Below are 16,175 nucleotides of genomic sequence, written 5' to 3'. Positions count from 1 at the left end.
ATTGTTTTACTCCACAATAAATTTGTTTTATCAACATTATAATAGCTATTTTAACATAATTGATTTTCTTTGAAATCCTGTGTATCTTATTTTATGTATCTATTGTGAGAAGGGGCTTCACCAGATTACCAAAGGGGTCCCTGGAACAAAAATCCCAAGAGCCTCTGTTTAAGATAAATTCTGAAGAGTTGGGGACAAGGAGCCGCAGATGACTCTCTGAGGGTGTACCTGGAAGCAGGTACCACTTTCTCATGATGCCAGGGGGTGATTGATGGCCTGAATATAGAAATCAGAGATGCAATTTTTTTTTGTTTGTTCCAGTTGGTGGCACCCCGTCCTCCCCCGCCAGCTGCCTCTCTGGATCTCTGCCCAGCCCTGTGCTGGTGGTGTGAGCCCTGGGGCCCACGCTTGCAAATGACAGTGAGCCCGGCTTGCCCTTGGTCCTATTTTAACCTCCTTCTGGGGCATGGCCAGGGTGCTGAGTTCAGCCCCTAAGCGATGCATGTTAGCTTGGCAGGAAACTGTCTTAAAGAGGAATTCTAAAAAGTGTGCTAAGCCAAGCCCCAAATGTATCCCAGCTTCAGGGGAACAAGACACTGTGGGCAGATACCCCTGGAAAAAATTAAATGGGGCTCTGAAAGGAATGGTCCGCTTGCATGTGTTAGGACATTCTGTTTCTGAACATTTCAGTGTGAACTGTTCATTGGCGTGACTTTTATAGTGCACTTCATGTGCTCACACCACAGAGGGGCACTTGAGTGCTCCGAGGGGGCTCACGTGTCCTGCCCCTGGGTGTGGTCACGAGTGTGTTGTTGACAGAATTCTAAGAAACACAAGCCTGCCAGTGAGGACGGTACTCTGAGCCGACCTATGCTCCGTTGTCCCAGGATGGGCGTGAAGGATGGTTGGAGATGCCCCACCCCTACTGTTATTCCAGCCTGCTAAGTCCCTAAGACATAGCTCGCTTTTCTTCTCCTCCCTCAAATATTATTTTGGCCCACCTTATTTCTGTCTCCTCTATTCTGGAGACACTCATCATTCAGATAACACCATTTGCCTTGTGCTGAAATGGATGCACTTGTGAAGTGTTTAAGGGTCAGACAGCCATGGATTCAGATTCCAGCTCAGTGACTCACTTGTGCACACATGGTAAACTCACTGATGAAGACAAACATTAACAACCAACTTTTACATTAATCCATTTCCCACAAAAACACACACATGAAGTTGTGTCTTTCCTCCTTAAATTCATGCCCAGTTCATTCTCTCATTATTAATCTTTCTTGTACTGCTGAGGTCTGGGTGCCATACTCCTCCCACCCCCATCTCAGGTTTCTCAGGGAAATCAACGCACCCTTGGCTGTTCTACTGTAAACACTGTTACTCCCGGAGTTAAAATATCAAGGCACTTTTATCATTCAAACTGAGACACTTTTGAGAATAAGAGAGGGTTGGTGATGGACAGGAAGGCCTGGCATGCTGCAATTCATGGGGTCGCAAAGAGTCGGACATGACTGAGCGACTGAACTGACTGAACTGATAGTAATCATCAGAGCCCTTGGTAACAGACATAAGTGGAGACTGGCCCAGGCAAAGTGGGATGTCTGGTCACCTCATTATGGAGCAATGCTATGTCACCCACAAACAGACTCAGTGTATCTTTAGAGTGTTAGCAGAGCTGCTGGGCACCTTCACTTTTTTAGGAGATGCTTTGGTTTGATCTCTGGGTTGGGAGGATCCTCTGGAGAAGGGAAAGGCTACCCACTCCAGTATTCTGGCCTGGAGAATTCCAAGGACCGTATAGTCCATGGGGTCGCAAAGGGTCGGACATGACTAAGAGACTTTCACTTTGTTGTTAAAGAAATCAAAGTAGACTTCCTCGGATAAATTAGAATCTTGGCCTTCTTCCCATTTATTTTAGGGCCGTGTGTAGTGTGTGTGTGTGAGACAGAATTTAGACTTTACATTCGGAAGTAGGGGCAGCATTCACTTCTCAGTATCTCAGACCTTTCTAAAGGTCTTAATTGGGCCCTGATGTAGAGTCACCAGAATCGTGCCCTCCTCTCCCACTTCTGTGGTGATCAGCTCTGACCACAGCCCTCCCAGAGGTCAGAGGGAGGTGACAAGGGCTGGGAAGGTCAGGGAAAATGGGGACTGACTGGCAACAGACAGGTCTCCCAGAGGCAGTGGAATGGCAACCTTTCATAAAGAATTAAGGTGTTGTCTAATTTTCAAGCTCATACCTTGTGTCCACTCTGGTCTTCACCTATCTTATCTTTCTTCATTGGCCCCATAAGCAGACCCATACTGACATTTTGGTTTCACAAAAGCAGTCAAGGCAGTTTCCTTTCAACGTGCTTGTGGTGGTCTCAAGGAATGGGACAAGTCACCTAACCTCTAAATCTGTTTCCTCAGTTGTAAAGTGAGCAGAACATTAATACCAATCTGATAGGTCATTGGCAGGTTCAAATAGTAGGTGAAGTCTGGCACATACTGTACGAATCATAGCTGCAATTGCTGTTCTTACTGGGAGTCTAGCAAATACACGTCTCTGGGCCTGAAGGACAGGAAGATGAGTGAAACCTGAACCCTTTCCTCCAGAGGTTTGCAGTCTGGTAACACTGCTGAAGATGTACCTGTCAGTCCCGATTCCCATGAACAAACGTGACAAGCACCATATACAGGGTATAAAGGCAACCATCACTGCCTGGGAAAGAGGTGGGGGCCAGGAAAGATTCCTAAGAGAGGTGTCCACAAAATCAGGGGTCTACAGATGGGCAGGATACGGGCAAGGGTACAGGAAGAGCATTCCTGCCAGAGGGGACAGTATGGAGAAACACACAGCGGGAGGGAAATACAAGGTGTACTTGGGGAAACGACAAACGATTTGAGTCACAGCACGCACCTAGCACTCGTATTAAGCAAGATGGAAAGATGTGGTCCCTGCCTACAAGAAGTTCTCATGCAAGTCACGAGGTTGCTAGAGAGAGCATTGCTGCAGTGTTTGGGGTGGACCGCGGGCACTTCCTTAACCTCAGGGCTCCTCTCTTCATGGGGCCCTCCAGAGCCCCAGGAAGGATCCCAGTGTGTCTCCTCCGGGTTGAACTATTTTGTAAAGTTCTCATGAGTAAGATCTATTACCTGCAATGTGTTTGGACCACTGTCTATTTCCACTCCAACTTCCCTCTGCTGTATTTCCCTTCATGTGCATGTTAGTATAGGGGTCATGGACATTTTGGGGAACCAGCTAAGAGTTAAAGATATGTTTCCCATGGGTTCTTTTGAAAATACATATGTGGTGTGCAGTATTTTCTTTTTGTATGGCTAGGTTATCACTAGTCAGGATTACTGCAAAGTGGAAAACCAACTTTTAGAAATACTCTCTTGTCCATGATGCCAGCCTTTGTGACATCAAGAGGTAGGACCAGAGGCTGATTCAAGGTAGGAGAGAGTCCTATGGTGCATATGGTCTCAACCACACCTATGTGGTGCAGAGGTGAATCCAGCTCTGAAATGTATACAGCCAGAAATTAGGCTGTGAAAAGTGTTCTAAATTTTATGTGTTTAACCCCAGAGCCCAAATTTGATAAAAGCCTTAAAAGGTATATGGCATCAGTCATGTGTTGAGAAGCTGAAAAAAGTCTAAAGCACCCATAATAAAAGAGAAATTGTGACTTAGCCTGCTAGGGGAAAGACCCAGTTATTTTTATATTCTTTATGTTCTCACCAGGATATGATGCCTCTTGGTGGCTGAATAATAGGCAGCCACTCGCCCTTCCTTTCCACCTTCTCAGAATAGACTCTGCTTTCCCTAGGGCCTCTTTAAGCTTCCAAAAATCAGGACTTAGAGTCCCACACCTAGGATCCCCTTGGTAATGAACCCTTTTAGTCTTATCTTATTGCCTAGCTGTGAATTCAGGTTCTGGCACTAATCAGCTGGGTGAAAAAAGTGAAAAAGTAAAAATGTTATCTGTTCAGTCGTGTCCGACTCTTGTGACCCCATGGGCTACAGCCCACCAGGCTCCTCTGTCCATGGGATTCTCCTGGCAAGAATACTGGAGTGGGTTGCCATTTCCTTCTCCAGGGGATCTTCGCAACCCAGGGTTCGAACCCAAGTCTCCTGCATTGCAGACAGATTCTTTACAGTCTGAGCCACCAGGGAAACCTCAATCAGCTGGGTAGCTTGAGGCAAATCACTCAATCTTTGAACTCCAGTTTCCTCATCTGTAAAATTAGGACAACAATAGTATCCACTTGGTAAGTCTCTGGAGAGGAGTGAATGAGGGAATGCATGGAAAGCACCCTTATTGCGGTGTAAGCCAGGCACACGGCAAGACCTAATAAATGGAGCTATTAGTATTATTATTAGCAGACATGGTTAGGGAGCACAGTGACTGCGGAAACATCCTGCAGATGTGGGAGAAAGCAATTTCCCAGTGTGGCCTGACAGCCATCCGTTATTTTTATGAGCCACACACACTCAGGTAAAGGCATCGCCTGCATTACAGATCTTACGAGGGCCATCTGTGATGGCACTGCAGCTACACACACACACCCGCTGGCATTTCTGTGCTCTGTTTCATCCCAGCAGTACTGGGTGCTTCCACAGACGGCCCCAGACTATCATATCTGACAATCATGACCCTACACACATCATCCTTCCCCGTCCCCAACCCCTGCCGCAGGCCTCTGACTCTTACAGCAAAGCTGAGGCTAATTTGTTTATCCATCACTGAGAGGATAAATCATCCTCCTCCTTTCTTCCACAAATACTTGTCATGTCTAATCATCATGGTGTCTTCCACGATTCTAAGACTTTAGGAAACTCACAGAGAAATTTCAAAAAGATTTTGGTGGGGACAAACATAGGGTTACCAACTTTTTATCTTGTCAAGTAGAACATTGCGCACACGCATACACACACACACACACACACAGTGACTATCATCACCACTTATTACCATCATTCCATTAAAGAAATGTTATTTCAGTTTCCCAAAATAGGACGCAGTCTTTAGAATAAAAGAACAATCATTTATATTGAGTACATTTGGAAAAACACAGAATTATCCTAACTTTTTTCTCATTTTTGTCATGAGCCAGTAAAAATTTTATCACTCATGGGCACTAGACCTCAGACAAAGGTCTGGAAGTACTGTAGTAATAGCAAGAATAATATAACAAACGTTTACTGAGTGCCAAATATGGAGTCAGATAGACTCCATTGACTAGCTGTGCAACCTTGGGAAATGTAATGAACCTCTCTGAACTCTAGATGCAGGGTGATGATACTGGCTTTGCAGAGGGGCTGAGAGAGTTATAAGCTGTACAGAATATTCAGTGTTGAGCAGCGTACCCGCTACACTGGAGACCTGCTTCCACAGTGCTCATTCAACTCGCCTTCTCCAGGGAGACTCTAGTTTGAAGAGCCTCCAATCTTCTGCCATATGGACTGGCCTGAAGGACTGGGCAGGATTGAAGATACTTCTGGCTACACTGGGCGAAGTTTAACCAAACTTTCTTGGCTCCCCATGGAGTGTTCATTCCAGGTACCAGGCATGGGGAGGACTGGTGCTATGCTGGTGACATAATTGCCTGTGGGAACTGGTTAAAAGTTGAGATTCATGGTCCCATATGAGAAAGTCTGATACAAAGGGTCTGTAAGGGGAATTCCAACAATCTATGCGTTTGAAAGCAGTTCCCTGCCAGATGTTTCTACTGAGCATCTGGGTTTGCTGATGGGTTCTGACTTTTGTGTTGGGACATTTTGTCTACTCAACTCATAAGTGTTAGTTGCTCAGTTGTGTCTGACTCTTTGGAACCTGATGGACTGTGGCTTGCCAGGCTCCTCTGTGCGTGGAATTCTCCAGGCAAGAATACCGGAGTGGGTAGCCATTTCTTTCTCTAGGGTATCTTCCCAACCCAGGGACTGAACCCTAGTCTCCTGCATTACAGACAGATTCTTTACTGTCTGAGCCACCAGGGAAGCCCCTACTCAACTCAGCAGAGTGTCTGGCATATCACTCCTAGCATGGTGTCTTGTGAGCCCTGATAAATGGGGTCTGAGGAGAGCCTGGGAGGAATCTTCTTGGTTGTGTTTCACCTAGTAACCTCAAGGATATTCCAGATATATCTCTTGCTCTCCTGTATCATAACCGATCCATCCCCAAGTCTCTGAACCATCTTCCTTCCACCTTCACTGCCACCAGCCTAGTCTAAATTGCCATTAGCTCTCATTGGGATTATGTTCTAACTGCCCCATCTCTGCTCTGTGCCCCATATGGCTGCTTGACTCCTCTTTTAAACACATAATTCATACTGTACACCTTGTTGGCTTCAAATCCTTCAGTAGTAGCTGGTGCAATTCATCATAAAACCTAAAATCCTTAATGTGGCTTAAAAGCCCTGCGTGGCCTGGCCTCTGCCCACACCTCCAGCCTTGACTCATACCTGCGGGCCCTCTATTCTCCAGGCTCTGTTAGTTCCCTGCCAGCTCCTGCCTCAGGACGTTCAGGTGTGCCCTTCCGTCTGACTGGAGCTCTCTTCTTCTACCTGCTATGTCACTGAATTAACTCTTCCAAACTGTTCAGGGTTCTGCTTAAATGCCACTCAGGAACCCCTGTGATATACTGATCTCTGGTGTATACTTCTAATAGCAGCACACTCCTTTTCGTCAAACCATTTATGTTTATTTGCATGTGTGTATTTTTCAGATTACCTGTGTTCCCCACTAGAACTAAATTCTATGAGAACATGGAATAGCTGCTTTGCTCACCACTGGATCTGCAGCACAGTGCCTGGACCTCGTAGGCCTCCAATAAATATATCATTATTCAGTGAATGAAGGAATGTATGATAAAGATGTGGAACCAGGTTTCCAGATGAAGGTCAAGATCCCACTTTTTCTTCCTGGTTGGGATGACTAGATGCCCAGCGTAGAGAGACCCATATCCTACACCTTACAGGAGGTAAGAGAAGGCCTAGCCTTGAACTAAAATGTGGATGATCTTCTCTAATATTTTATGAGTCAATCTTTTTAAAGGGTGAAAAGGGAATAGAAGGTTTTGTAACAGGGTTTTGTAACAGAACTAGAATAATCAGCTTTTGACAAGGTGGCTCTGGGGTTCCTGGAGAACATTTGCTATGAGAGTAGGTTGGGATCAGAAAGCAAAAAGATCAGACATCTCCTTTGTGCCCTGGGCCAGGTAAGTACCTGTTCTGACAGACATGGATTCAAGTTTTGTCTCTATCATTTACTTACTGTGTGAATTTGGGCGAGAAGTCTAACCACTCCGAGCTTCAGTATCTTCTGTCAAGAAGGAGCTCCCCTGTCAGGGCAGCTGAGAGGATTAGTGGGATAATGTCTGTAAAGGGTCTAGCAGAATGCCTGGTACATAGTATGTGCTCTATGATAATATGACCTCACTGGGCTATGAGCCTCCTGCAGGCAGGGATCATGTTTGCTTTGGCACAAGAACCCAGGGATTAGTACAGTGTCTAGTACATAGTAGGTGCTTTAGGAAGTCTTCATTAATGACTTCAGAGGTGGCTGAATATATTTTCCTTCAGTAAGATTTCCCTTTTCTAGGAAGGATTGAATGCATATAAGTTGCTTCTCTGGTGTCTGACTCTCTGCAACCCCATGGACTGTAGCCTACGAGGCTCCTCCATCCATGGGATTCTCCAGGCAAGAAGTGAATGGGCTGCCATGCCCTTCTCCAGGGGATCTTCCTGACCCAGGGATCAAACCCATGTCTCTTATGTTTCTTGCACTGGCAGGTGGTTTCTTTACCACTAGTTTCTTTGCCACCTGGGAAGCCCCTAGGAAGGATTCCCTGTGTATAAAATTTCCCCTCACTCAAACCCAGTTACTTTCCTTGTGAGCAACTCAAATCCCTGTGTTCTGAAACCTCAGAACCAGAAATTTCTTGTGTTTGTGGGGGTGGCTCCGTTCTGAGTCATCCCTGAGACCCCCACCCTCCCTTATGCTCCTGCGGGAGGTGGAAATTCATCAGGCCTGATCTGAATGAGAGGACTAGAGAAACAAATCAATGGACAGAAGGATTCCGATTTGGTTCCAGTACTACAGAGAGCACAACTGTTTCTTTGAAATTGACCTTCATTTATTTGGAGGGGAAAGCAGTTAGTTCAATAATGGCTTCCTGGTGCCTTTCAGCATTTTAAAAGACGGAAGAAAGATTTGGAGCGAGGCAAGGTTCCAGTGTTTTCTAAACAACACACCAAGCTCAGCTACCAGTTGGCTGCCCAGCGCTTCCTGCTACCCACCCCCACTCCCATCTTAAACCCCTCCCCCACCCTCCCCAGTGCAATGCACATCCCTCAATAGCCCAGGCACTTCTTGACCCTGACCACCCCAGGCGGTGGGAGTTGGCCTTCATTATAATGCCAGGAAGCTGAAGACTGCTTGGACATCTTGCACATGGCCCATCAAGTAGAAATGCTGCTATATTATATTCCAATTATTTCCTGTCCCTCCGTGGCCTGATTCCAGGGGCTGAATAAAGGCGTTCTTGTTTGGTGGATCCATCCCTGCTCCTGAGTAAGTGAGAGCTGGTCCCTGGCCCAACTCTGTTGAAGCCACAGGGAAAGGGTGGGGAGGAGATAGGGAGGGTGTTACAGGTGGGGAGGGCCGCATAGGAGATAGGAGGCCTGTCTCTGCAGGCAGCCCAACCATGCTCTCCAAAATAAAAACAAGGGAGGAAAGAAAACAAATGGAACCCCTAACCAGGACCCTGTAGGGGGCAAAGCTATTTCCTTCCCAAGAGGAATCCCAACCCTCCTCTCCCATGGAGAAGAAAAACACAGAGACAGAAATCTGGTGCCACCCAGGCACCTGGCTGTCTATCACCACTGGAAGTTTACTCCTACCTGAACTTTGCCAGCTGCTGTCTCCCCCCAGATCTGCTTTCTCCTCTTCAGAGTGAAAAGCCTTTCATGGAAAATTTAGAATTTGGAATCTGCTTCAGATTCCAAAGGAATTATTGTTCTACATCATGTTACTTTTATTTGGGTGTTATCTGAACTCAGAGGAAGTAGAAGTCCACATCTCCATTGTGCTCAGATGCTCTTTCTAAATTAGTAAGAGCATGTTAATCAAGTACCTTCTCTGTTTGAAACTCTTGAGTAACTTTTGAAGTCCATCCCAAACTTAATGCCTGGAGTCCGCATTCCTTACCCTCCAGGGGCTGGAGGTCCTTGGGAGAAGTGTGTGGATGGAGTCTGCTCAGGGACAGCACATTGGGAGATAATGGCTGGCCAGAAAGTGTTCAAGTCAAGCAGAAGAGAAACAAGCTGTGATAAATCTCTGGGTGGCAAGAATGCCTCACTTTCTGTGGCATGGAAGCCAAGGGCCTGAGCTGTTAGGAAGATAAGATCTCAGAAAGGGATGGACAGAAAGAGGGCAGAAGTTGAAAGAGTATAAAGGGAGAGAAAACTGATGGTGGGTGTGAAGAGCAGAATGCAGACAGCAGCCACATTGTCCTGCACCACCATGTGGGTGGGGAAGTGCTAACCTGTGCAGTGTTTAAAAACCCTGGTGTCCAGGAGGCTGGAGGCTAAAGGGAACTGAGAGATCCCCTGGCTGGTGCTTCCCAAAGCCTGGTGGTGGGCTGGTTAAACATGTGATTCCTGGGATTTACTGAATTAGTTTCTCTATGTGTTAGGCCTTAGAAGCTGAATTTTTATTAAGATCCACAAATGATTCTGATCTTTATTAAAGTTTGAGAGCCCTTGATTCAGTTCAGCCCTCGGTGTTCCCTGGAAGTGAGACCTGAAGCCCAGAAGGTAAAGCAACACACCTAGGGCCACAGAGCTAATTGATGGCAAAGCTCACATCAAGCATTCCTTTGGAACATGTTGGCAGCCTTTTCACTTGTTTCCCTTGCCCCTAAAGTGAAAGTCTGCAACTGTGATCCATTCCCGCATCTTGCTGGGACCTTGTCTTTCCTGAGGATGCACAGCCTCTGTCAGTTGAGAATCAGGGGAAGAAGGAAGAAAGGATAAGATCTAGTCAATAGTTCCTTTCTGAGCCTTTAATAACAGGTATAGGATTATACCTATAATCAAGCATTTGCTGTGTACCAAACACTGTATTAAGTCCTTTCCATGTACTAGTGCAAACCCCATGGAGCAATAGTAATTAGCCCTACTTTACAGATGAAGAAACTGAGGCTCACAGAGCAGTAATCATTTGCCCAAGGTCACATGGCTAATTAGTAGCCAAATCACCCCATGTGTGACTGTGATCTTTGTATGGTCCAGTGCAGTGTGAACTGTCATCCACTTGAACTGGACAGGCCTGCAAAAGGGCCCTGAGACCTCAGGAAAGAAAAGAAAGCTGGGCAGTGGGATGTGACCGCTACTGTGTATAGAGCTACAAAGCCTCTCTGCTCAGCACAATGAAAATATTTCTGAAAGGCACTAGCTCAAAAGCTAGCCTTAGAAATTACAATATGACAGTAGGTTAAACAGCTTTTTTTCTTCGTCATTCTTAAACGGAAACTCCTCACATCTGCTTGCCCTCTTTCTATTTGGTTCTTTCTTTTGGAAGCAGTGTGTCTTTAGGATTTTCGTGACTTGAGGGATTGGTTATGTTCGGTTCCAACTGAGCCACTGGTGTGACTGCAGCATTAGTGGTCCATGGCACGTAGCAGCCGTGGCCTCTTCTGATATCACAGCACATGACTGCCATGATCACCTCCCTCCATTCATTTTCTGGAGCGTCCCCCAGGGACAGGAAAAGAAACTAAAGCAGATCATTGCCTCAGAGAAGGAACAAGTGTTTCTTGAGCTATGTGGACAGGATGGCATAGTATCCTTTTCTAGGTTTACCTCCTAACCATACCTCGGTTTCATCCTTAGAGGAAGTCAGGTAGCGTTTCGAACAACTCACTTAGTAGGACTTCCCAGTCAGATGAAGATGGGCACATGTTTATAGGATAGGAAGGGCTCAGTTTCATACTAGCAGGATTTGGTGTCTAGCAGCTGAAGGTGAGGGGCAACTATAATTTAATTCTGGGCATTCCATCAATCACCAGAGTTTGGGACATTTTGGGATATTTTTGGATGACCCTCTGACCATCATTCTTCTCTTTCAAATCTCAAAGCTTTAGATTAAGGTTGGTTGGGGGTGTGAGGCATAAAATGCTCTTACTAACTCATAATGAAGAGAGTACGTGGAGGTGAGAGGAAGTGGTAAGGGATGGGGGCAGAACGCAGCCTCTGCAAAGCTTTAGAGGACCGTGGGTCTCTGCAAAAGCACTGGAAATGCTGAATGAAAACTGCCTTCCCGTGTCTGAGCTGCCTCCCTGCTTCCCAAATGCCGTGTCTGCGGTAACTACAAACTATTTTGTATGCTGCATTAGTGACAGACACTGCCTTAGCCGACACATCATTACAACTGAAATAATGCTGGAATGATGTTCAAGTCCAGTGTCCTTTTTAATTATTAAACCAAGGCTGTTGAATGAGTCATTCCACATACCAGATTTTCCTCCGATGGTTCTATTTCAAGTAACTTGTACCTCCCCTTAGCGTGTTCTGCTAACACCTGAGTTGGCTCTTAGCCAGCTACCCAATCTGCAAAGCCTTTGCAGAACAAACAATATTCCCCAGCCTCCAAACACACACAAACTGCATAAAAAAACCAAAACCCATGAACTTACTTTATAGTAAGCTCATCAGTAATCCCCAAAGCTGAGGATGCCCAGTTCCCCTTGGCCAGTCCCCAACTTACCAAGTGGTAGAGCGATGAAGAAGGGTAACCAACACAAGATGAACATGCCGACCACAATGCCCAAGGTCTTGGCTGCTTTCTTTTCCCGGGAGAACTTAAAAAGTTTGACAGCTATGGAACTCCTGGGGTTATGGCCCTTGGCCTTGGTACTGCTGAGGGTATCCTCGTGAAAGTTCTTGGAGTGGATCCTCAAGGTCAGCTCCTTAGAGTTGGACATCTCCTTCATGACTCCAGCCTCCAGGTTCTTGGTGGTCCTCTTGGCAACGATGTATACGCGGCAGTACATGACCAGAATGACCGCCAGAGGGATGTAGAAGGAGCCCAGGGAGGAGAAGAGGGCATAGAAGGGTTCTTCAGTGACCCCACATTCCCTGTCATCGTTGGGTGCCGGCTCCTTCCACCCAAGAAGAGGCCCAATGGAGATGACTGTGGACAAGACCCAGACACCAAGGAGCGCCAAGATGGCCTTCCTTCTGGTGACCAGTGATGGGTACTGCAGAGAGTAGCGCACCCCAATGTAGCGGTCGATGGAGATGGCGCACAGGCTTAGAATGGAGGCTGTGCAGCACAGGACATCCACGGCGGCCCAAATGTCACAGAAGATCCGGCCCAGCACCCAGTAGCCAAGCACCTCCAGGGCAGCAGAGAAGGGCAGAACGGTGAAGCTTAGCAGCAGGTCGGCAATGGCCAGGTTGACGATGAAGTAGTTGGTGGGCGTCCGCAGGTGACGGTTGCAGGCCACAGACAAGATGACTAGGATGTTGCCCACGATGGCAAAGAGGATGAAGGCGCCCAGCACCAGGCCCACGGAGATGGCCCTGGTGATGTCCAGCTGAGGCAGTGTAGAGTTGGTCGAGGTCTGGTTGGGGCCAGTGAAGTTGGCATTTTTCAACTCTCCCCAGTGGGCAGGTGCTGATGTGTTGTGGCCGGTGTCCAGATCGGGATTCATTTTAGAGTCCGCCCTCCATAGCCAGGGGGGTGACAGGGCTCAGAAGGCTGCGGGGAAGGCTCTTCAGCTGCCCTGAAACTTTGCTGCCCCCGTGGTCTTCTTCCCAGAGGTGCCCTCCTGGCGAGAAGTCATCTCCCCCGGGCAGCCCAGCCCGGCAGCACGTCTCCTGCCTGCACCGAGCCGCTCGCTCGCCTGTCAGAGGGAGGAGGAGGAGAGAAGGGACGAGGCGGCAGCTCCAAGTTTAATGGTCCACGTCAGGCGCGCCAGGCCGGGCTCGCGGGGAGCGGCGGGGAGGAGAGGGTGGCGGGGCAGGGGGCGCCCGGCTTTGCCCGGTCCGCGGCGGGTCTGCGGACAGCGGCGCCTCCGCCCAGCCAGCGCCGAGGAGGGTCTGCTTTCAATGAGCCGCCTCTGGGCTGACTGCACGGCGGTGACATCAGGCGGGGGAGCCCGGCGCCCTGACTCCGCGCGGCACTAGGGGGCAATGCGGGTCCAGCGAAGGCGCCCGCAGCCCCGACGCCGCCACCCAGTAGAGCCCCGAGGCCGGCTGCGCCCCCGCCGCCCCCGGGGGGCAAGCCGGTAGGGTGTGCAGTGAGGGGGGCGGGGTAGGGCGACCTCAGCGTGGGGATTCCCCCTGCCCTCCATCTACCCGCCCCCCACCCCCACGAGTGGCCCTCTGGGGTTCTTTTCCCTCCTGTTCACCGAGCAGTTTCAAAATGGGGGTGGGGGTGCTTGTTTTTAATGAGGGGGGTCTGAAGTGAGCACCCAGATTTAAGGGGCTATACAACTTGCGTGGAACCTAAAAGGGGCAGAATTCGATGGTTAAGCAGGTTAGAGGGCCTTGAGTCAGGTCTGAGACCAACCCCCATCCTTACCTCCCTGTGCAGCCTTTCTGGTGGGAAGCTTTTTGTCATTCATTCATTCGCTCATTCACTCATTCATTAAACAGATTGTTAATCGGGCATCCACTGTCTGCCCTGGGTTCTCTTCTAGGTGCTGTGGGTATAGCAACTGAACCAAGTAGATAAAGACCCCCTCTGTCCTTGGGGAGCTTATATTCTAGTGGGAGGAGACAGACAAATAAGTCGGCAAATTCTGAGATGTGCCCTAGGTGGACAGGTGTAACAGAAAATAAAGCAAGGTTGGGGAAAAGGAATGGTTTGGAGGCACATTTGAAATTTTATCTGGGTGCTCAGGATTTTACTGAAGTGATGTTTGAGTCATGACCTGAAAGAAATGGCAACAAACTGTAGGCTATCTGGGGGTGGCAGTGGGGGTGGGGGTAGGGAGGGGACTTGGAGAATCCATATTATTTGTTGATTTTTTCCCCCTTTCTGCTTGATATCCATGTTGGACATTCAGCTATAGGGACACACTCCCAAAGGTGGATGAATGGTACCTAGGAGAGAAGGTGTGGCTAAGGATGCTGAGGGAGAGCCTCACGTTAGCTAACATTTATCCATATGTTCCAGTCCCAGACAGTGTGCTAAGTACTTTTCCTATTTTCTCACAACACTAGGAAAGATAGACTGTTCTCATGACCATTTCATTCTGCAGATGGGACACTGAGGTGCAGCAAGATTGAACTCTTTGCCTATGTTCACATGGCCATCAAGCAGAGAATTTGGGAGCTGAACTCAGACGCATGTCTACCCAAAGTTGAGCCCTTAGCTGCTATGTCATGCTTTTCCTCCAGAAGCAAGAAGGGGGTGAATCCCACCCCCAGCTTTATTGAGATATAACTGACATATAACATTAGGTAAGTTGATTTGAGACACTTATAAATTGAAAAATGATTACTATCACAGTGTTAGCTAATACCTCCAACATGTCACATAATTACCATTTCTTTTTTTGTGGTGAGACATTTAAAATCTGCTCTGTTAATAACTTTCAAGTATATAATATAGTATTACTAACTACAATCACCATACTGTACATTAGATCCTCAGAACTTATTCATCTTATAACTGGAAGTTTGTATCCTTTGACCAACATCTCCCCACCTGGTCCTTCTCTGCCAACCCATGGTAACCACCACTTAACTCTGTTTCTATGAGTTTTTTTTTTTTTTAAGATTCATATATAAGTGATATCATGTAGTATCTGCCTTTCTCTGTGTGACTTATTTCACTTAGCACAATGCCTTCAAGTTTTATCCATGTTGTTGCAAATGGTGGGATTTCTTATTTATCTTGGCTGAATAATACTCTATTGTGTATATATATCAATCTTCTTCATCCATCAGTTGATAGACACTTATTTCCAAGTCTTGGCTCTTGTGAATAATGCTGCATTGAACATGGGGGTACAGATATCTCTTTGAGATCCTGTCTTCATTTGCTTTGGATATATACCCAGAAGCAGGATTGCTGGGTGATATAGTAACTCTATTTTTAATTTTTTGAGGAACCTCCTTATTGTTGTCTATAGTAACTATACCAATTTACATTTGAGATAAAGGTTAATTGATTGTTTTAGATGGAGCTATCTTCAAAATAGTCAGTTTTGGGATCCGAGCCACTAGTTGTGGGAAGAAACTTACATTTATTGAGTTTCCACGGATAGTCAAGCATTTACTCAATTTCTTTTATTCTTCACAACAACCTTTAAGAGAAACATACCACGCTCCACTGAAAGTTGAGAAAACCATGATTCAGAGAGAGTTAGTGCATTTCTGAGGTTGTATGGCTAGCAGACATGCAGCAGAGCAATGGGTAGTGGTAGCTGGAGATTGAAAAGTAAAGCCCGATGCTTTCCTTTATTCTCATCCAGAATCCTGCATCTTCCTACTTCCTGCCCTTGATAATCACTATAGCCTGGTGTTCAGGGATGGGGAACCGGGAAACCACTCAAGATGATTTACACTTCAGTTCTTCATCCTAGAGGTGGGTCCCTAATCTCTTTTGGGGTGTACACCTATCTAAGGATTTACTCTTCTCCCACCAAAATTTACAGACTCTCAAATGCATAAAATATAGAATTTCAAGGAGTTCCCTAAGATTAAGGAATCTGTGGTTGAGAGAACCCTGAAAACACTTTTTCTATTTCAATTAAACTGGCTTAAGTTGTATTTGAAGATTTTAAAATAAGAGATTCACAGGTTTATAGTGATTCAGGTCTTCCAGAGCTGGCAGAACCCTCACTTGCCCATTTTCTCATTTTGGAGGTAGTCCAGGAGGTAGAGGAAGTTGGTGAACTCCCATAACTATTCAGGTGTAGAGCTGGTTCTCAAACTCCATTTCCCTGGCCCACAGAGCAGAAGGAAGCCACACATGGCAGCTACTCATGACTTATACAGTGAGATGTGAGATGGGGACAACTTAGGCAGGCCTCTGCCAGGGTTCCTTGTGAAGAGAAGAGACTGTCCTTTGTCTTGGGTGGCTCATGTACTAATGACTAATGGCTCATGTCTGGAGATAGGGCCTGAGCTAGATGGTCTTTTGAGGTTTTCTAGTTTCCAGTGGTCAGCTT

The 16,175-nt window shown here is 47.0% G+C and overlaps 1 protein-coding gene across 1 annotated transcript in view; it reads right to left on the bottom strand.

The window, feature by feature from the left end:
* Window positions 1-12,901, bottom strand: part of ADRA1B (adrenoceptor alpha 1B) — a 61,542-nt gene extending 48,641 nt beyond the window's left edge. The window contains exon 1 of the mRNA XM_086412696.1: window positions 11,756-12,901. Coding sequence (XP_086268822.1) covers window positions 11,756-12,704 — 949 coding nt within the window. The 5' untranslated portion in view covers window positions 12,705-12,901. The remainder of the gene's footprint in view (window positions 1-11,755) is intronic.
* Between the last annotated feature and the right edge of the window lie 3,274 nt (window positions 12,902-16,175).

This window comes from Bos grunniens, chromosome 7, assembly GCF_055505025.1.
Source record: "Bos grunniens cultivar Pamir isolate PY7600 chromosome 7, Bosgru_T2T1.0, whole genome shotgun sequence".
Lineage (NCBI taxonomy): Eukaryota > Metazoa > Chordata > Mammalia > Artiodactyla > Bovidae > Bos > Bos grunniens.
Note: the sequence above shows the minus strand (reverse complement) of the source record. Positions and strands in the feature narration are given on the sequence as shown.